The 19836-nt window shown below is 41.1% G+C and overlaps 1 protein-coding gene across 5 annotated transcripts in view; it reads right to left on the bottom strand.

Moving 5' to 3' along the window:
* abl1 (c-abl oncogene 1, non-receptor tyrosine kinase) overlaps positions 1-19606 on the bottom strand; it is a 28486-nt gene extending 8880 nt beyond the window's left edge. For 2 of the 5 annotated variants that reach the window (XM_029444313.1, XM_029444312.1), the window contains exons 1-2: positions 19231-19606; positions 278-442 (exon numbers count right to left, since the gene is read on the bottom strand). In XM_029444313.1, coding sequence (XP_029300173.1) covers positions 278-442; positions 19231-19357 — 292 coding nt within the window. In that variant the 5' untranslated portion in view covers positions 19358-19606. Of the gene's footprint in view, positions 1-277; positions 443-5484; positions 6349-19230 lie in introns of those variants that run through there. The other 3 variants (XM_029444316.1, XM_029444314.1, XM_029444315.1) reach the window with 2 other exon arrangements.
* Between the last annotated feature and the right edge of the window lie 230 nt (positions 19607-19836).

Consider the following 19836-nt stretch of genomic DNA (forward strand, 5'->3'; position numbering starts at 1 on the left):
AAGTGAGAGTCAGACGGGGATGAAGACGGAGAGGGAAGGAGACAGGAAGTAAATAAGCAGATCAACAGTAGGATTCATGAACTTATTGAAACTTAACTATGCCACTTCCAACACCCACTAATAGTGACTGTTGTCAAAAAGGCAATAATATATTGGCATTACTATCTTATTGATTCAACCATACCCCTACGTCAAAATGCTCTGAACCACCCCTAGTTGAAAACAAACTACTCTATAGTAACTTATGAGAATGGTCTTATTCTTCTCTTTTTCTTACCTTTAGTAATGCTGAGTGTGTTGTCGCCACTGGCCACAAAATCATAGAGTGCGACAAACAGGTTGGGGTCATTCTCGCTGGGTCCCGCCAACAGGTTCTCTTTGGAGTTCCAGCGGGCCGCTTCTGTCAGACCCTGACTCTCAAAGTCTGGTCTCTGGAGAGCTTCTAAAAGACAAAAACAACACAAATGTGAGGGGAAAACATCAAACAATGCAATACTGAGGCGTGTGTTTGGTATGCAGCAACTTTGTGAGGCAGTTTTCCCATCCAGCTTCACACATATAGGACGATTCAGCAACAATGTCAACTGTTGCCTCTCCGTGTGTCATTTAAATTCTTCTACATCCCCTTCAACTGGGCCTTGCTCCCACAAGCAGGTCATCAGCTGTGATCCCAAAGTGGGATTAGAGTAATAAACCTGATCATGTGACCCACTGTGTCCCCGCTGTCTTTATAACTTTTCATTTCCTGGATTATCCCCCGCTTAGTTTTCATTTTCTCGAATACCTAGACAACGAGCACACACACCAGACCGTGAGAATGTGTCTCAGCATGAATCTTCACTGCAACAGGGAAATGGATGTGCTTGCACTCACAGGTAATAAGCCCAGGTTCAAAGAGCTTTAATTTATAGTTATGTTAACTACAGACGCAGCTTGAATTATAGCCATTTTAGAGCAGTAAATCTGATGGCTAAATGACAAAATGTAGAAAGTGGAAAGAATGAGGAGAAAAGAAGAAGAAAACGGGGGTTTTAAGAGGAAGAGAGAAAACGGAAGAGCGAAGCGAGGAGAGAACTTTACCCGCAGTTCGGCCTAAACGTGAGCTTTATTGTGTAGCTTGCTCAGCTGTTGTCACACATGTTTTAGAGGCATCTTACATTTCATCCCCCCCCCCCAGCTCACAAACACCCACTTCCTTCCAACAGAGACTTTGGGCTACAGCTGTATGTTTTCACCTTCCAGTGAGAATTTCACACTGAGGAAGATGTGAAGACATATTTTAAATCAATTTGTAAGAAAATAGCACAAACACAGCACCTTTATGAAACTGACTCACAAAAAGTGAAGTAACACACTGAAACTGAGAGTTAGCTTCCAAATTTTACACAAACACACAGTATGACTGGAAATAGTTGCTCGCTACTAACATGTGACAAACCTAAGTATTACTGGCCACTGACTTGTAATTATGTTTCTTTAGTCATTTAGAAATGATGCCCTTCTACTGTGAAACTACCCGCAATACTTAAGAACGATGCACAGATGACAAATTAAATTAAAACATATTTGCAGTTTTTCCCACATCCTGTTTTAAATACAAAAATAAAATACATCAATTGGACCTAGGAAGCTAAATAAATAATTGATGCACAAGGAGGGAACTGACAACGTATTTAATTATCGCGCCTATTGGCGGTTAAAAACAAAAACACCATTGACTGGCTGTGAACATTGTAGGTGTTGTTTTTAGCCGTACGTAATAAAAATGTCTTTAAAGTTGAAGCCTCCAATGAGAGATTATTTTACTCACATCACCAACTGAGAATTTGCTTCACTGCGCATCTCTGTTCTGCCGTCATAAACTTCAGTCCATGTTATGAATAGACATTTGGAGCTAAAATGTCTATCCCGAGTGGATTAACAAAGATTTAAAGTTGAAAAGGCTTTTGCTCAGTAACATACAGAGGCAGACCTTTGCCAACATGTCTGAAATGCTGGTCAGTCTGATAAAACCAGCTGTCAACAACGGTTTTAAATTAGGACATCATATCACATCACGAGTACCGCAGGCAGGAAAACTGTGGCCAACCTTAAGCATATTGCACTTACATACGCACAAACAAGATGGAACAGTCAGCCATTGTATTATCAATTATTATGTCAATTGAAAACCATATATCTTTTGATATTTGTTTCCTTCTACTTTAAAGGCTCATAAAACCCTTTAAAAAGCTATTGGATTCACCTGATGAGGTCATTGTCAAATATGAAATAGCATCTTTTTATCATATGATGGAAAGCATTGGAGCAAAACCAAGTCCCTAAGTTGCATAATGTAGCATATTACTCACTTGCTCACCACATTTATTGCATAACTGGATGTTAGTTGAGGAAAGATTCCACAGGTCTACAGTGTGTTTCTGCAAAAAAAATTAAGGCGTGAGATCACCTAATGTATCTTTTACAGACATTATGCCTGCGAAGGTCTGTCCGATCAGAAGGAGACCAACGTGAACAATCTGCCAAAATCTCCCAGAACTTGTGTGCTGTATCACTGTGATGTAGTCCCAATTTAAGGATTAGGTTATTACCTTGACTTGGAGAAAAGAACAAAGTGCATGAAGTGATCAAAGCACAGCTGGATTTGGTGGAAACATAGCTCACAGTTTGTGAGGTCGAGAGTCGCATGAAGCCTCTCTGGATGCTTCAAACTGTTGTCAAATACAGATCTGCAAGCAACTGCAGGAATACTCAGGACAAGGCAGCGCAAGTTTATTTATATATATTATTCAACATTCAAGGCATTTCAAAGTTTAAAATTACATTGCAGCCAAAATGATGCAAGGTGAGACTGAATAGTCGCAAGTTTAATTGAATAAAATGCAGTGGCAAATGGAAAAGGTTTAAAGCCTGATTTCAAGGAGCTGAGATTTGGAGCAGATCTCAAGTTTTGGGAGAGTTTATTCCACATATGAGGTGCAAAAGAAATCAAGATTGTGCTTGATTATTATATCATTAATTAATAATGATTGTCCAAATACCTGATGTTTAATAAAAAAAGGTAAAGCAAATGTTTGTGAAAGTGCTGAAGACGGACCGTGAGCAACAATGAATTAATATCAAATTTAATACATTTAGTTTTGTACAGTATCCAACGCAGCTGAAGGAGCTTTAGAGTCACAGTAGAGAAGAAGTAGGCCTAGTAAACAAATCATTTGTAGCATTCAAGACTTAAAACTAGTCTAACCCTAGGGAAGTAAACAGAACATGCGTGGCACACAGCCAGTCACATGACTTTGTTGACAAGTTGCAGGCACCAGTGTGTTGGGCCGATGAAAGACTTTCACCAGCCTACAATATGGCACTTTTCATAGAGTCGTAGATTTAAGCCCGAGAATGTAGTCATAGAACATCATCATTATTCCGGTAATGAAACGATGTCTGATTAGCATTGGAAAAAATGGTTCTTTTTCATTTCCATGGAATGATGAGTGATGTCAATGACTCGCCACAATCATCTGAAAAATGTTTGACGAGGTTTTGCGTCTTACAGTTCAGATTTCTTTGACACAAGATCCTAAAATTCAAACTGTCGCTTTAAATGCGTGATCCCAAGGCAAACAAATACAGGTAACACTATGACTGGAGTGAAACACTTTGGCCATGTTTTGTCAAATTTGGGCTTAAGCTGAGGCCAGAGATCAAGCAATAAAGAAAAAGAGCTCCACAAGGCAAGATGCAGAGCAGAGAGCCAGAGTTTGGCCTGCTCATAAAGTGTGTGGGCAGCGCTTTTTGAGCAGCCCATACCACACATGTCCACTTTACGGGCCACAAATACCACAGCTCTTTGTGAGAGGGCGACAGCACACTGACACATGGACCATGACAACAAAGGGAGAAGAAAATAGAAGACATATGAAAAAGGGAGCATGTCCTAGCTGCATTATTGAGATGACACTCAAAATGATTAGATATGTTTAGAACTTGCAAAGGTTCATAGCTATGACTGCATTTATATGCGCAATAGGAATGCACCCACACTCACATACTGATGCAAGACAGACATTTCTCCCAAAAAAGAAACCCCGTCATGTTTGGTTCACCGTTGTCCTGGTGACCACGAGAGATAGTTTTGATTCTAGTCATCTTAAAAGAGCTGATTTACACCTCGGATTAAAAAGGCAAATGCAACTAAAACCAGCACTCTGGGTCCAACACTGTGAATCTATATAGCAGTGTGTTCCTCTTCCATGAAGTTGAAACCTAGTCCTACCCCACATACTTCTGAGGGATGAGAGAGGAAGACTCTCGAGTTTACATATTACTCTTGCATCAGCTGTCATCACCTGAGTGGGAGGTGGTGGAGAACAAGGGGAACAGATTCAGATCATACATTTGATATGGTTCTATCCACTGTGGGAGAAATGTTAACAGATGTTCAGACCAGAGCCCAACGGAGGAGAGTAGAGGATATAATAAGGCAACTGAACTCATTATTTAGTAGAACTAAAAGGTGTCATTAAGTATTTATAGACTATCATCATTCGAATTATGTCAAATGGCTTACTACTTGGATTAAAATACAAATGAGTCCTTCAGCTATAATGAAGTAGTCAAGGTCAGAAAGGTTTAATTTGGGGTGGAACATCTCGGCAGGAGAATTGCAGTGCCTTGTACCATATGGTCTGGAAATTAGAGACTCTCTATCACTGTCATCCACTTCAGTGGGGAGCGTACCAGGACTATTAACTCTATTAAATCATTTAGTTGCGCAATCTTTGGCACACATAAGACTTCACTGAGTCTTCCATTGCCAATCAATTACTATGTTGATCATGTACAGACTAGATGTGCCTGGATTTCTTCGAACTCCCCTTGCGTCCCCTTCATACATCATGGGCAAATCAATTACCCACTTTAACTGTGACCAGAACTGTGTAATTAGAAGTAATGGAAAATAAGTAATGGCTAGTCTGCATACTACAAAGAGTGTGTGGAATATATAGATCTACCTTATCTTCTAAATTCACTATAGAAAACGGTGAATGAGATTCATGTACTAGAGCATAGCAGAGAACCGAAAAGAAAAGCGCAGACTGAGATTAGATCCCCTCTCCTCATAAACAAGAGTTAAGTGGGACACGACCAGGAGTCAGATTTCCTTGTATTCTCTTCTCCGTCTCTTTTTCCACTTCTTTCCTCTTCAGCTAGCCAGTGTGTCTGGCCTCCCTCACCCTCCCCTGTGCTTAGTCTCTGCTTTCCCCTCCCCATTCCTCTGTTTCCACAGTGCAGAAATCATTGTTTAGCCTTTACACGGTCATACTTCATCGTTTATCCTTCTCCCCGTGTCTCCTAAGCCACGCCATTATCTTTGTGTGACATCTCTTCTTTAAATTGTTGTTTATACTTCTCCAAAGATTCAACTTAAAAATCACGGCCCGAGCTCAAAAGATCGACACTACAGCCATCACAAAGTATTCTTACCTTCCAAGTAACAGCTGGAGGAGGACGAGAGGCCTTTCTTAGATTTACACCCCACCAATTTCAGGCATATCTCCAACATTTTCATTTGCTTTCTTTCCCTTCCCGCTTGAAAATGTTGTTGCTTCTTTAAATCAGACGTCCCTCGAACGTTTCTCCTCTACATGTGTCCAACAGAAGAAAAAGTTCAAACACAAGGCAAACGCTGACAAAAGAGGAAACGGCACTAAGCCAAAATAGGTGTTGAAATATACTTGTTTTCTTTCCCTCAGTCCTTTCAGCTGGTGTCTTTCCTCTTTTTCGCCACACTCCTTGCCGAAACAGAAAAAGCAGAGTCCGCTGTCCGGCAAAGTCTATCAACTTTCTCTTCTGAGCGTCTCCATGTTTTTTTCCCCCTCTTTTGCTTTTGGGCTCTTGGGTTAGCTCCACTTTAGTAAGATAAAACAACTATCCAGAAGCGCAGGTTTGGTCCAAAAGCTTGCTCGACCTGTAGATGTGTCAGTTGAGTGGGCAGTAGGGCAGTCTGAACGGTGCCATTCCTCTCTCCTGTCCCCTGTGTGAGTGTGTATCTGAGGCACAGGGACTACTCCGGCTTCAGCTGCCAACAAAGGGCCTCTTTCAGGCTCAGCCTGCTGCACTCAATGACATCAGCTGAGCCCTCCCACCTCCAGCAGCAAACACACACAATGAGAGAGAGAGACCGCTACCACACACAAGCACTCTCCAAGGAGAATATAAACAGCACACCATCACCCAAAATTCATAGCAATATGGGACAATAGCAGCAGAAGTCTCGTTTAAACTGTGTTCGGAGTTTAGGTTCACTACAGACCAAAAACAATTCTTCTTCCCTCCTGTTGAAGTCATGAGATGATTACAAGAAGCTCCTCCTCCAACTTTGTAGCCCCCCTCCCCCTCTCACTGTCTTTCTACTGCTCTCACTCTCTCTCTCTCTCTCTCTCTCTCTCTCTACCATGCTTTTTCTCTCTCTCATCATTGTGAAATGTTTACAGGTTGAAGAATCAGTTCTGGAACCAGAACTGGGGTTGTTAAGAGCTGCTAACAGGGAGAACAAATAACCCTTGGAAGAAGCCAAGTTGTCTTACGACACAACTTTTTAAAAATCTCCGTTCTGTCTTTTCTCAGCTGTCTCAAAGTGTAGCGATTCACAACTCACTCAGAGGTTCAGCCATACTTCTGAACACAATCCACTGAAAAGACAGGAAATGTCACTACAGCTGTGCTTAGAAATGCATCCGTCAAAAAAAGTAATGTTTTGAGCTCTGTGGCTTCGGCACTCTTCTACCAATTGTTGCTTGTTGTTCCATCTCACTCAACAATGCGAACGTCTCATCTAAATCCACCTTTCTCCAATACTTGCACTTACATTGAGCTACTTTTCTCTTTTGCTCAAGCTAACCACAGTGAACATCTCTGCACAAATGATGTTGTAAAATCTAATCCAATGAGTCTTCTCCTTTTCTTTATTACAGGATATCAGGTGAGCATTATGTATTTCTCTGCCTAAATTACAGTAAGCCATCTACAGAGGGTGAAGATCATCGTTAACACCCGTACAACCTAATACAATTCAAAACAATAGCCATGCAACAAACACTGCAATTGTGAAACTCATGTTGTTATCTTTCATAATGTCTGGAGGTGCACTCTCTATTTTATTGCAGGATATTGTTATGCGTGTCCGTTATTTTGACCCACTCATGTTATATGGGCTCATAGGATTGTCGGCCGTCATTAAGTTGAAGATTGAAACCACAAGAGCAGCTATAATCTACTGACTATGTCGGGGAAATATTTTTCCATTTAATGACAAACATCACTTCAGAGATAAGAAGCCCAGTCCAGTGGGTGATGACATGCTGGTGGGAGGCCGGCTTGATGACACCATAGCATGAGTGCAAAACCAGATAACTGGCTGGTCACTGGAATTTCGAATGACTAAGCAAATGCAATTACTACAAATATGCCCCATACAGAAAAATATACAAGGTACAATGCCTTAAACAGATTTTGTTTCCATCTTAAAAACATAAAGTGAAAACAGTAACATGACCTTTACAGGGTGCCCGACTGAATCTTTATGTCAACCAGAGTTTGCAAATATTGTTGGAAGCCAGGTTTACTGGTCCACTTAGCAAGTAAAACAAAGAGAGGAGAAGAGAACAATAAACAGATGTTTCTGAAGACATAACTGGTTCATGTGCAACATATAGGACAAGGAGAATATTATAAGGAGAAGAGAGAATAAAGAGGAAAAAATAATTGAAGAAAGCAAATATAAGATCATGTCTGTCTGAGCAATGTGTTACTCGCACAAGATGTAGGTCATTACGTTTATGAGCAAGTTTGCTAATGGCTGGGCATGTATCCTCAAGGGTCCATATAATGCGTGTTATTACGCTGGTTTTATAGGAGACTTCTGACAGTCGGAAAAGTCCTTCAATTGTGGGAAAAGCATAAAGTTCAGAAAAGGTGCTCTGACGTTGTCAAAGTATTTCCCAAACAATAGTTAGCGGTCAAGATTAAGATTTTCATTTTACACTGGGAGGAATCCAAAAAACTCAAAATCAAAAGTGACATTACAGACTTGACATGGGCTGGCCTAACATTACACATCCACTATATACACTTGATGGCTCAAGTATGCTTGTCCGTTTGGTGTGGGTAGTGACACTCTCATTAGCATCTATGGGTATTCCTAAAACTTGGCTCAGTCTCAAATTTGCTTTGCAAGTAATGACCTCAATACCCTGAACATCCAGTCACATGGCACCAGGCTATACATCATCGCTGCAGTGCTGGTATGGCAAACATTTGTGTTCCACTCATGCACCACCCCAAAACGCCAATTAAGAAGAAATGCAGGCTTCCTCAAACTCCGAGAAAGGCCCATTAACTTACCGCAGTCCCAAAGTGTTGGGGAGAGGAGAGGATGAAGGGAAGAGGAGAGGGGCTATAAAAAAAAAATAAAAAAATGGAGGAGGAGGAAAGAGGAAAAAAGGTTGCAGATGGAGAAACATGAAGCACATTGTTTGGAAGTGAGCTCATAGGAGAATCGCTCGCTCGCGTTTTATAATCCGGGCCGTGTATGTTAACAGTTAGCTGACGTACATCCACCCACGGGATGGATTTGGCCCTTTTCCTCTCATGTACCCCCCCTCCTAATTCCGTTCTTTAAATCTTCAAGCGGGGAACAGGTTGTATTCCCAAACTCTGAGGCGGCAACTGCGTAACAATTCGATCTACACTAGTGTCATAGCATTTAGAAAATGTTGACATGAATCCATATTTGTATTTGACATGTCACATAATCATATCTAACCATCAATTATGAACCGGGTATTACTTTTACACTTAGCCCATTACTTTTTTTATTTTTTACCAGAATTCAAAGAGCAAGAATGCACCTCAATAATTCATATCATTACATGATTAACTGCTACTGACATCTGCTATGAACATTTTGACATGTGGCAAGGCAACGAAGGAAAAAGTAAGCCATTCACTTGTATGATAAATGAATACTTGGTAAGAAGATATTGTCTTTAGGCTAAATGTTACAATGATATGTGACGACTGCTTGATTTCTGTCCTACCCGCTCCATGCATACGGGATCTCTCACACACACACACACACACACACACACACGCACACACACACACACAAATAATGTAAGAAATGTAAGCCAGCCAACATTTGGCAATAATTCCTGTCCATGGAACAAGAGTTATTACACTCAGCAGATCAAGCTTTCAAATTACAGAGGAGGATAAGGGTGGTAGACGGGGTGAGAGACAAAGCCAGCGTTCATAATAGTAGCCTAATTCTGAATTGCACATCCTTCCACTGCATCGCCTAACCCAGCAGTCATAGCAATCTATAACAGCCATGTGGGGTATGGATCTCTCTGTGTGTGTGTGTGTGTGTGTGTGTGTGTGTGTGTGTGTGTGTGTGTGTGTGTGTGTGTGTGGCTGTTTACTCAGGGCTCTCTGGAGAATGGAGTCAGGGTGTCTGAGCGGTGCAGACCAGCACATGAGGTTACGGGGTTTTGAGTTCCACATAATTCTCCACTTAGTATTGTCCGCAGGGAGAGTGGACACTTACGAACAAAACGGTGGCTTCTCTGGTTCGAGCTTAAGGGCTCCAGCATCAGCCTGAGGTGGCAATAGGTTACTAATGTGGACAACAATGAAACCGAACATACAGAACGCAAACATGCAAGCGTTTTAAAATATTTTCTAAAGCGACGGCTGTGCAGAAATTCCCATATGCAGACAGAGAACAAAAGGCAAACAATGTTTTTTTATACCAATTCTCTCTGGGCTTTTTCAGGAGCGGTTTTCCAAATGTATTTTACATGGAAACAGTGTAACTGACCCAGAGGTCATTAAACACATTTTATGATGAAATCCACTTTATGTGCATGCTCTTGTGTATCTGCTCACACAGAAACTCTCTCTCTAGCCAAATCCCTCTCATTTGAGGTGACCCGTTAACTGTCCACTGTCGGCTCAGCTTTACAACAACCTTCTATACAGACGCGGCGGGAAGATCTGCTAGCACGCAGAGCTAAACCCAGACGACCTATTGGGACGGGACTGGGAGGAACCATTTTATAACGAGGACTAACACAAAACAGGGCGACACAAACCAGGTAACTCGGCAGAACCTTTGCTCGTTTCTCCGCACGATAGACTGCTGTAGGCCCAGGCAAAACTATGAATTGCCAAAAAAATATTCAAACCTGCAGAGAATAGAAATGTATGCATGCTAGCCGAGAGTTACAATTCCATACTTTGACAAAGCCAGGTCAAATGCACACAACTATTCATCACTTAAATAATAAAATTAAAAAAAAAAAAAGAATAAAAGGCTGCATTAATCATCATGTCGAAAATTAAGACGGCAAAAGAGATCCCAGACAAATTAGCTCAACTCAGAAATAGCAACCTGTGTGTGTGAGGAGAGGAGAGGGTGTTAATCCAGTCCTTTTCACAATTTAACTCAACTACTCAATTTGAGTGCTGGATTGAAAGCACAACTTTTTATATTCCATTGTTGTATAAGTGTGCAGACAAGGAGAGCCAAGCTCTTTCAGCAGGGAGAGAGAAAGCAGCAAAGAAAAGGGCGCGTGTGTACGTATGAGTGGGAGGTTTGCAACTCTTGAGCGATCGAAAGAGACAGCTAGTGCTAAAGCTTCAGCTAATACTTTGGGTCTGATTTATCAAATGCAAAAGCATACACAAACACCTTAATAAGAGCAGACAGACACAGTAAAACATGGAGAGTCTGCTTTTTTATAGACTATCCACCATAAAATGTCTTGGAGATGTTATCTAAATGCCTGAGGAAAGACCCCCCATTTGTCTGTATGCCCATTGGGGTAAAAACATAAACAGACAAATAGAAGAGTGACTCTCTGAGGCTCTCAGGCTGGCAGCAGTGGAGCCGCTTCGGTTCTTCTTCGTGTCTAAGTGGATCCAGATGCAGCAAGCATAGCAGGCCTCCTCTTATAGCACTATGAAGAGGAGCTTAACACAACACAAAGGGACAGGACAGCATACCAGTACAGCATGGACTGGACTGGTGAGGGGGGGGGGGGGGGGGGACAAACCAGACAATAATGCAACTGGCCAGAAGTGGATACGATTTTTCTAATTTCTAAAAGGGAAATTAAATTTAAAACATTCTACCAACTATAGAATCATAGATAGTTAAGACACCAAAATCAACCTTATATAAAGAAGAAGGCCCTTGTGTCAAGTCATGCCCCCTTGGACTTTCATCCTGTAATCTGCATGGGGAGGCTCTCTGACCAAGAGGGCCCATAAATGGCTGAATTGTTTTGCAAAATAAGACAGAGTTGGCATCCTAGGTAGCAGGTTGTCTGCAGAGAAAACAACAGCTGTGTCTGGAGCTGTGGCTGCCTGCTCGGGCATGGAGTGGGGAACAGGGGGTGTTTTTCATGTATGCGAGTGTGTGTGTGCGTTGACCCGGGTATTGAAGAGCTGCCGCTCTGCATTCCTGACTTGGAGGTTCTCTGTATGCATGAGAGTGTTATTGTTGCATGTACTGTACGTATACACGGCGCATGTTAGTACAATTTAAGGATAACCGGCAAAGAGAAGAAAAGGAAGTGATCGTCGTGGTGGCCTCTTATTGTTCTGACTGGAAGTTTAGATTGACAACGGTGGATCAAACCAAATTTTAAGCAATATGTCAGTACGTGCAACTGCTACACGAGTGTTCAACAAACAAAAATATATTTTAGTTGATAATTATTTTCTTGTCAGAAACTGGGCTATCACAAGCCTGGATTGCATAACATTAACACTGTTCCAGACGCTGAAATGAATCCAAATAATAAAAACCAGGGTGAACGTCGATGACTCAACAGGACTGTTTGTCCTTAACCGACATGCTTATTACTTTCAATTGTTCTGTGCAAAACACTGTGTACCTTATGTATATGGAAAGACCTTTGGTTTACGCTTTGTGTGAGCTTTTCTCTCTTTATTTGCATTTGGGGTTTTTTTTCTTCTTCTTCAAATTAAATGAATTTATCATAAGCAGATGGACAACTTTAGCGGTACAAATTTTTTTAAGCATGGTAATTAATTCTAAATAAACACAAGGTAGCTTAATATCAACCATCCATACATTCATAAAAAGTGACATGACCTTGTTTTACATGACAAAAATAGTGGCAGATAGCAGTTAACCATTCAAATAATTCATAATGCATACCTATGTAACCATATCTCATATATAAAACTGAATATACTCTCAACTTCTACACTCTAAATGCTGGTAATGTTGCTGCTTATGTTCTGTTACTAATACTATTGTATTCTGTGCTCCATTATTGTCTGCTGATTTTCATTATTATAGCCTGTTGCAAGTTTTTGCTATTGTTCTCCATGTCTATAAAACTGTTCTAGGAAATGTAAAATCCACATAAACTAAAACCTTACAATGAGCGCAAGACAAAGAAATAGAAAGACAAAGACAAAAAGGAAAGAAAGACAAAAAGAGGAAGGGAGAAAATGAGGAGAAAGGAGGGAGGGAGGGAGGGAGGGAAGGGGATTGCACCAGTTATTTGAGGGAGGAATGCACAAGAGGTCACATTCTTCACTCCACTGCTGTGGCTTGCCTTATGTTCAACTCTCTCTCTCCCTCTCTCTCTCTCTCTTTTTCTCTGTGTAAAATGGGTAATATTACTCAACACACCTCTGGTGCAACAGATCACATACAGCGGGCGGTCTCAAGATGCAGAGGATGAAGAAGCTGTAGACAAGGAATCTATTGATCTGGTCAAATGATTCAATTTAAGACAATTGGCCTTTTTCATGAGCAGCATTTTGATATGTCACAGTAGAAAGAGCAGAGGTCTAAATAATAACATAAGCAATTGTTGAATTGCATTAAGCTTTTTAAGGGTCCTGGTAACGTGCATGCTGGTTGACGCTCACAGCTTACTTCTGAGCCAACGTTGTCAGTAACACTGTAGCGCTTTTTCTACTATGAAGATTTGAAATGTCTGCTATGAAGAAAGCTTATTAACAGCAAAAGCAACATTATGTTTTATCATTGGAAATTACTGACATAAAAAACTACATAGATATCTTGTATGCTAAGCATCTGTCCATCCTGGTCTTATCCTACAACCTTTTCAAACCCAACTTGTGAAATACGTGGTAATGTTTAACCTCTTAACTGGTCTCGGTATCTGAAAAATACCTGGAGGTCTAAAACCTTAATAATTGAGTACTCACTGTAAACCAGTCCTATGTAGAAAGGACTATAATTAGATAGACAATATAGAATATTCTGCTTCTCTGTAGGAAATGCATGGTCATATGTGTTTTTGTAGAGAACTACCTTGACTTTATCATTCCCAAATGCTGACGTTTTGCACCAGCACACGACTGCCATTAGTTTCCTGAATTCAGGTTCTTGTGAACTTTGATCACACGAGTTAAAAAGAAGGGGACTTGTAACGCATAGTAGACTACCTTGATTTATAACACAGCTGTTTTGACCAGTCATCAGCGAGGGTGGTACTAAAGTGGACTCCTTTCCAGGTGGTCAAAACTTGATGAGAGGGGAAAACACATACTAATCAGCAAGGTGTCATCCGGCAAGGGACAAATGTGTCACACACTCACACACACCCACATTTAGACATACCTAAACACTAAATTCTGCAGGCAACCTTGTCAAAATGCCATCACAAAAGACCAACAAACTACTATCAAGATGTAGTAGTATACAGATTAGATAAGGGAGAAGTCCTTTCGTGTGTGTGTGTGTGTGTGTGTCTGTGTCTGTGTCCGTGTCCATTTGTCTGGCGACATGGCTAGCCACTGGCAAAGGACAAGTCACCAGGGGCCTAACAGCTGGCCTGAATGAGCATTACTATGAGGCGCCTGCTGCGTGGGCATGTACTTGGGACGTACAACCTCCCTCCTCCCGTCTTCAGAACCCAGAGGGATCATGGGAGAAGATTTGGTGTATAGACGGTATAGATTCCTCGAGTTCCAGCCAGGAAAGAGACAGACTAAAAGAGAAATGGATTGACTTACTGCATGAACGCTCAATGCAGCTGCTGCAGAGAAAACACACACACACACACACGAGCGAGCGAGAGGAGGGGTTAGACTGTCTAACCTTGGCCCAAAATACAACTTTTAAAAAGTACATTCACCACCATTACTTAAATATTAAAGCCTCTTTATATGCATGTAAGAAGAACAAAACCTTTGTCGTGGATTAAGAACGTAGATATCTCGGTTATGATTACAATGCTCGCTTCAAATATAGATATGTCTATGCTGCTGGCACACACTACCACACATAGTCTTAGTAGGTAGTTAGTGATTTTATCAGATAGACCAAAATAGAGATGAATAAAAAATTAGAGGAGAAAGACACCGGGGATAACATGCACCAAGGATCCCTAGCCAGATTTGAACCAGGCATGGACAGCCGAGCCTTAACACCTAGACTTTGAGGATGCACACATATTTTCCAGTTTCCCCTTTTGTGTGCTCCGCAGACATGCAAGCCAAATTGTTTGTTTCTTTATGGACACAATGTTATCCGGTGTGCTGTGTTTTTCCTGTTTTCTGCCTTGTACATACTGCTCCAGCACCCGCTGGCCCTGAATAGAAATGAGCAAATAAAGACAATGAACAAGCGGGGTGTCATCTTCCTTTATCCCCACATTATAATGTGCCTTGTACATACTTGACGGCTTGCCAGTCTAGCCTCGAGGCGTCAAACAGGAAAAAATTGTGGGGTGAAGCTTATGAGTAAGAAGAAAAGTCCTGTTGTGCCCATAGTGAAACATATCCAAGCAACAAGCAGCAAGCAACAAGCCAGAGGTCCCGGCATTTTCTGTAACCCAACGTGTCTGGCTGATGACCACAGGTTGGCACTGGTCTCTTTGTGTTGTCTACAAATTAAAGTTGGCTGTAGTAAAACTTTTGAGACCAATCAAATGGAAAAACCACAGTTTCTTAAACCCTTACACTGTTTCTAGCTGTTTTTCGGAAGTTAAGGAGGATTAACCGCCAATAAGTTAAGCTTCATACAAAAGGCACATTTTACAAACAAAATGCCTGTATCGACAGGAGGTCTAGAAACTCCTCTTGCAAACCTGTAATGATGTAATGTACTGAGAGTTTGTATTGTGTCAGTATATATACAATCCTTAGATAGTTTTCTTAATATGAAGCAGCAACAGTACAAGTAGTTGCATTAGTAATATGGCGAGCTGATCAAAAAACTGCTGTTACATAAAAGAAGATATAAATGGAAGAAGTCAAGTAGGCGGATTGTTGATGTGGAATATGTGTCGGATCATCGAGATTCATCTACAAACATAATGCTAGCATTTGTACCCGTCTAAGTATTTGTTCACTTGTTGCGGAACTGCATCTCGGGGCTAAACTTATTTCGGAGAGCTATTTTTTTTAACCCTCCAACCTCCAAATCCTGCTCTGCTTTCCTCTTTCATCCGTCAGCCCTTTTTTCAGGGGATGGCAGGAAAACAAATGAAAAGGCATAATTCCTTTGTTGAATACTTTTACACGGCGACTCCATGTCCTGCATGCTCAAAATAAGGGAGGAAGCAGGGAGGCGCATATTTGAAGTAAAAAAAACAAATAATTTTACTGAGTGTAATAACCGGGACAATCTCTGACAGAAATCGTGGTTACACCATTGTTGTTACAATTAATCTATTTCGGTTAAATTGCTTTTGGAGTTTCATACCCAATACGGCGCTGGTGTGGCAGGGCCAAGCTGCAGAAAGAAAAGTGTACAAATATAGTTATGATGAATGGCTACTAAAATGTAAAAGTGAGGTCAATTTTTAGTAGCTATAAGTGGATGAACATCAGCAATGACCACAGCTGAACAAACATATTGTCGATCCAGAATGTATTTTTGTATCTACAAGTAAACATTATGTAGAAAGAAGTGATCAAGTGCACTCTTCTGTTGTGCTCAGACCTGTTTTCTTAAACAGGCCTGGTAACCTACTGCAGCTTGTAATCTAGTCCGTGATTCATTGAGTTCCCGGGTCAACTTTAGGAGAAACTCAGTTTTCTGAGCCACACATAGAAAATAAATGTTGGAAATGCCGTGTGTTCCAGAAATGTACTACTCTGCTCAATTCTTATGATCTGTGCAAGCTATCCGATAAGAGTATACCTCTCCACTGTACAGTACACAAGAGGTGCCAAGAGCAAAAACAGGTCTTTGCTTGCCCTTCGCTGCCTCTGCCTCTCTCACAGGCAGCTGCATGCAGAGGTCTGAACCTGCCTGCTGAGAAGCAGCGCGGCGCTGGCTAGCCCCAGTGTTAACTAGCTGGGGCTCACCAGGAAGAAAAAAAAAAAACAAAATGTAAAATCATGTGTTTATATTGCCCTCCTCTTGCACTATGACTCACATCCCCTCTAATAGTCCAACTTGCTCATCACAGGAGGAAAGGGGCAGAAAGAGAAAACAAGAACGCCCCATGTCACTGACCCTTTTGCCAAATTCGATCCATTTACCGGCAAAAGCTTTCATTCTGTTTTTCTGACCTTCCCCGTCCTGTCCCCCTCTGTGTTATGCAAGACTTGGAGTCAGCGGAATGTATTCCAGCCAAGGCATTCAGAGCCCTACAGACACATTTGGTAAACTTATCAGTTAGCTGGATGCATGGAAATGCATCCGGTTCAATGGAAAGTGATCGTTTTAAAAACCTTACAGCTTAGCTCCGTCTCTCAACTGATATGTTCATGTTTCTGAATTGGAACTTCCCAAATTTTGAGAACATTTTTATGATCCACCTCTAAATTTCGTAGTTTTAATTGTCCTAACCCCCCCAGTGACAATTCAATTAAGTTTTATATTTCTTAATTTATGGTAGAGAACAAACCTCCGCGTACCTTGGTTATTTTCTGTTGTGCTATTCTGGGCAATACATTAAGATTAAAACCACCCTGAAGGCACTTTCATAAGCCAAAACTAGTAATAAAAACCATCGAGTATAACGGATGATGTCACCGAAAACATTAAAATACAAAAGTTTGCTTTCTGTGCATTGCCATGCTCGCTTTAAAAGCTCTGATTGGGAATTAGAAATAAAGAAAGGCTTTAAATCAGGAAACTTATCCAGAAAACACTGCTTTCTAAGATCATGGATTAATTGATACACAAGAAACACCCCCAGGTAAGACATCTATCTGAAGTGGGATGTAGTGTATACAGGGTCATTTCTTGGCAGAGCACAGTGTGGCTCTGTGCCAGCAGAGGCTGAGGAGTGCAGCATGGGCGTAAGTGGCTCATTCATGCAGGTCCATGTTTCATGTGTATCTGTGGTTAATATGTCCGTCCAAAATGATTTACTTAGCCACTAACAATTATCCTTTTTAATTTGGCGGCCATCTAAATGTGCCAATTTTCCTGTTTGTGCAATGCATGATGGTAGTCCGCTCTGTGATAGTAAACAGGATCCCTCTTCATTTTGATGTGAAGATGTCTCAGGGAACTGGTTATGGGCAATGTTACTACTCACTGACATTTTATTGACAAGACGATAAATTGATTTATTGAGAAAACAATCTGCAGAATAAATGATAATGCAAATAATTGTTAGTTGCAGCCTGAATGTTCATTGCCCCATCCGGAATATTTTATCGCACTATGTAGTACACACGACGCTATCCTGTACAAACTCTGCCACATTATAAAACCTGCTTTACATCATCGATGTGGATGAATTCTTGATCGTTTCTGACTTCATCTGCTCCTCAGTCAAGGCAAGCTTAGTAAGATCAGGGGTAAGGACGGGGACAGACTCATCTTGAACTGTGTGCCCTACACTCAAAGCTGTCCTGTAACATCAGTCTTAGTGCACTTGCCCCCACGAGACTGCTGCGACTCATTGTGCCACTGTGAAGGGAAGTTAGCCGACGGGAGGTTAGCCATTAATTGTCTAGAACATAAGTTTGCAATCTTACAAATGTGTGAGCAGCTTTTTATGTCAGTGGAATTTATTAAATTATTCTGAGAGCCTAAAAGTGAGAAAAGTAAAATTGTACTCTCAATAGATAAGATGTTAGAAGTTAAAAACTTTTTGAAACTTTGCTTTATTAGCTTATTTTCTTTTTATATTTAATGGCTTCTCAAGTTCTCCCTTCTACAAACTAGAGTATTATATGTACACGTGCACTACATTTAATGAATGTTAAGATAGTTACATTATATCAGGTGTTGTCAGCACAGCTGTAAACTCATTTCCAGATGAAAATAGGTCAATTGTAATCTAAAGTCAACAACAACAAAATACAACACAAAAGCAAATATCAATCAGATGGTACTTTGAACAGAATGCTTCTTTCTTTTAAATAAATAACATTTCAAACAGCGTGACAGTGGATGTACCAGTAGAGAACAATGCTAAAGAGTCAGTATGACCCCCACTGCACTATCATATTGAGAGCAACTCATGTGTTCATCAGTTCACTATGTGAGAGATACAAAGTGATAATACCATAGATGTTGCAGTTTACCGCGCATTATATCCTTGATTAAAGGCTGCCTTGCTAGCAGCAGTAAGTTGTTGTGTAGCATTACAAAACTAATCGCACTCTGTATTAGTCGAGTGACAGATAACAGTTAACGTCACAGACCAAAAAAGTGAGCAATCAAAAGTACAGAGTCATTTTACCATCCCTAGGGTCAGAGTGGCTTTATGAGCTGCTTATATTATCAATGTGTTGTAAGTTTGATTATAAGCAGTTAAAACGTATTATTGCAGTCTTTCATTCAGCCGGGATGCTGCATTCTCGATGATGCAGCCTTAGTGGTGTTGATGGCATCAGTACACGCTTGTGATTTCTAATGATGCATCGTTACATCCCCTGCATCTTGGATTATTGCTTTTTCACGACAGTGAACAATACGTACAACGGTCACGCTAGCCTGCTCGTTTTCATTATGTGATTAAATTTGTTGAAAAGTAATGTGGCGGACACACGGGGAAGCAGAAGACAGAAAGGTGTCGTAGTATTTGATCCTTGGCCTGTGGGGGGCACATGATGCTCGAAAGGATGCAATGTTAATCCTTAACATTCTCTTTATACACATGTATAGGACTAAGCAAACTGGTGACAGTTTGAAAAACAAATACATGCTGTCAATAACAAGTAACCTTATAAGGGTGTTCTTACCGTGCACAGCAAAAACGTTACAGGGTTGGGTCCCATGGCGCGATGACTCTCTCCTTCCACCCTTGATGAAGGCCGGCAGACTAGGTCTCCTCTGGTCCCCTACAAACTTCCCCGGCTGCTGCCCCATAAGGGCAGGGTGCCAGGCCGCAGCCGGGACTCTCCAAGCTGGACTCAGTTGCTCACTGTCAACAGATGGCCACCAGGCAGGGAGGGGATCGGGAGGAGACAGGAACCCCTTTCCCTGGCTCAGTCTGTCCTCTCCCGGAGTGTGGGTGATGCAGGTCACCTATGCAGATCCGTATTACTCCAGTATGTCTCTGTTTATCGTGCATTAATGGATCCTGAGTGCTTCAGAGGTCAAATAAAGGCATTTCAACGTAATCTAAAGGGGGGAGGGAAACAATCAAGAATTGATGATTTTATTAAGAGCAATATTATTGTTTCAAACAGAAAAACTGCATTAAAACACCTTGCAAATTGTACAAATCACCCTGGCTTAAATGTATACTGCACATAACTGCCTCACATATGTAATAGTGTGCATCCTAGGGTTGAAATAAACAACCAATCCATGTCCTAATAAATGTCAGTGCCAAATAACTTACT

Source organism: Cottoperca gobio, chromosome 12 (genome assembly GCF_900634415.1).
Source record: "Cottoperca gobio chromosome 12, fCotGob3.1, whole genome shotgun sequence".
Classification (NCBI taxonomy): Eukaryota; Metazoa; Chordata; class Actinopteri; order Perciformes; family Bovichtidae; genus Cottoperca; species Cottoperca gobio.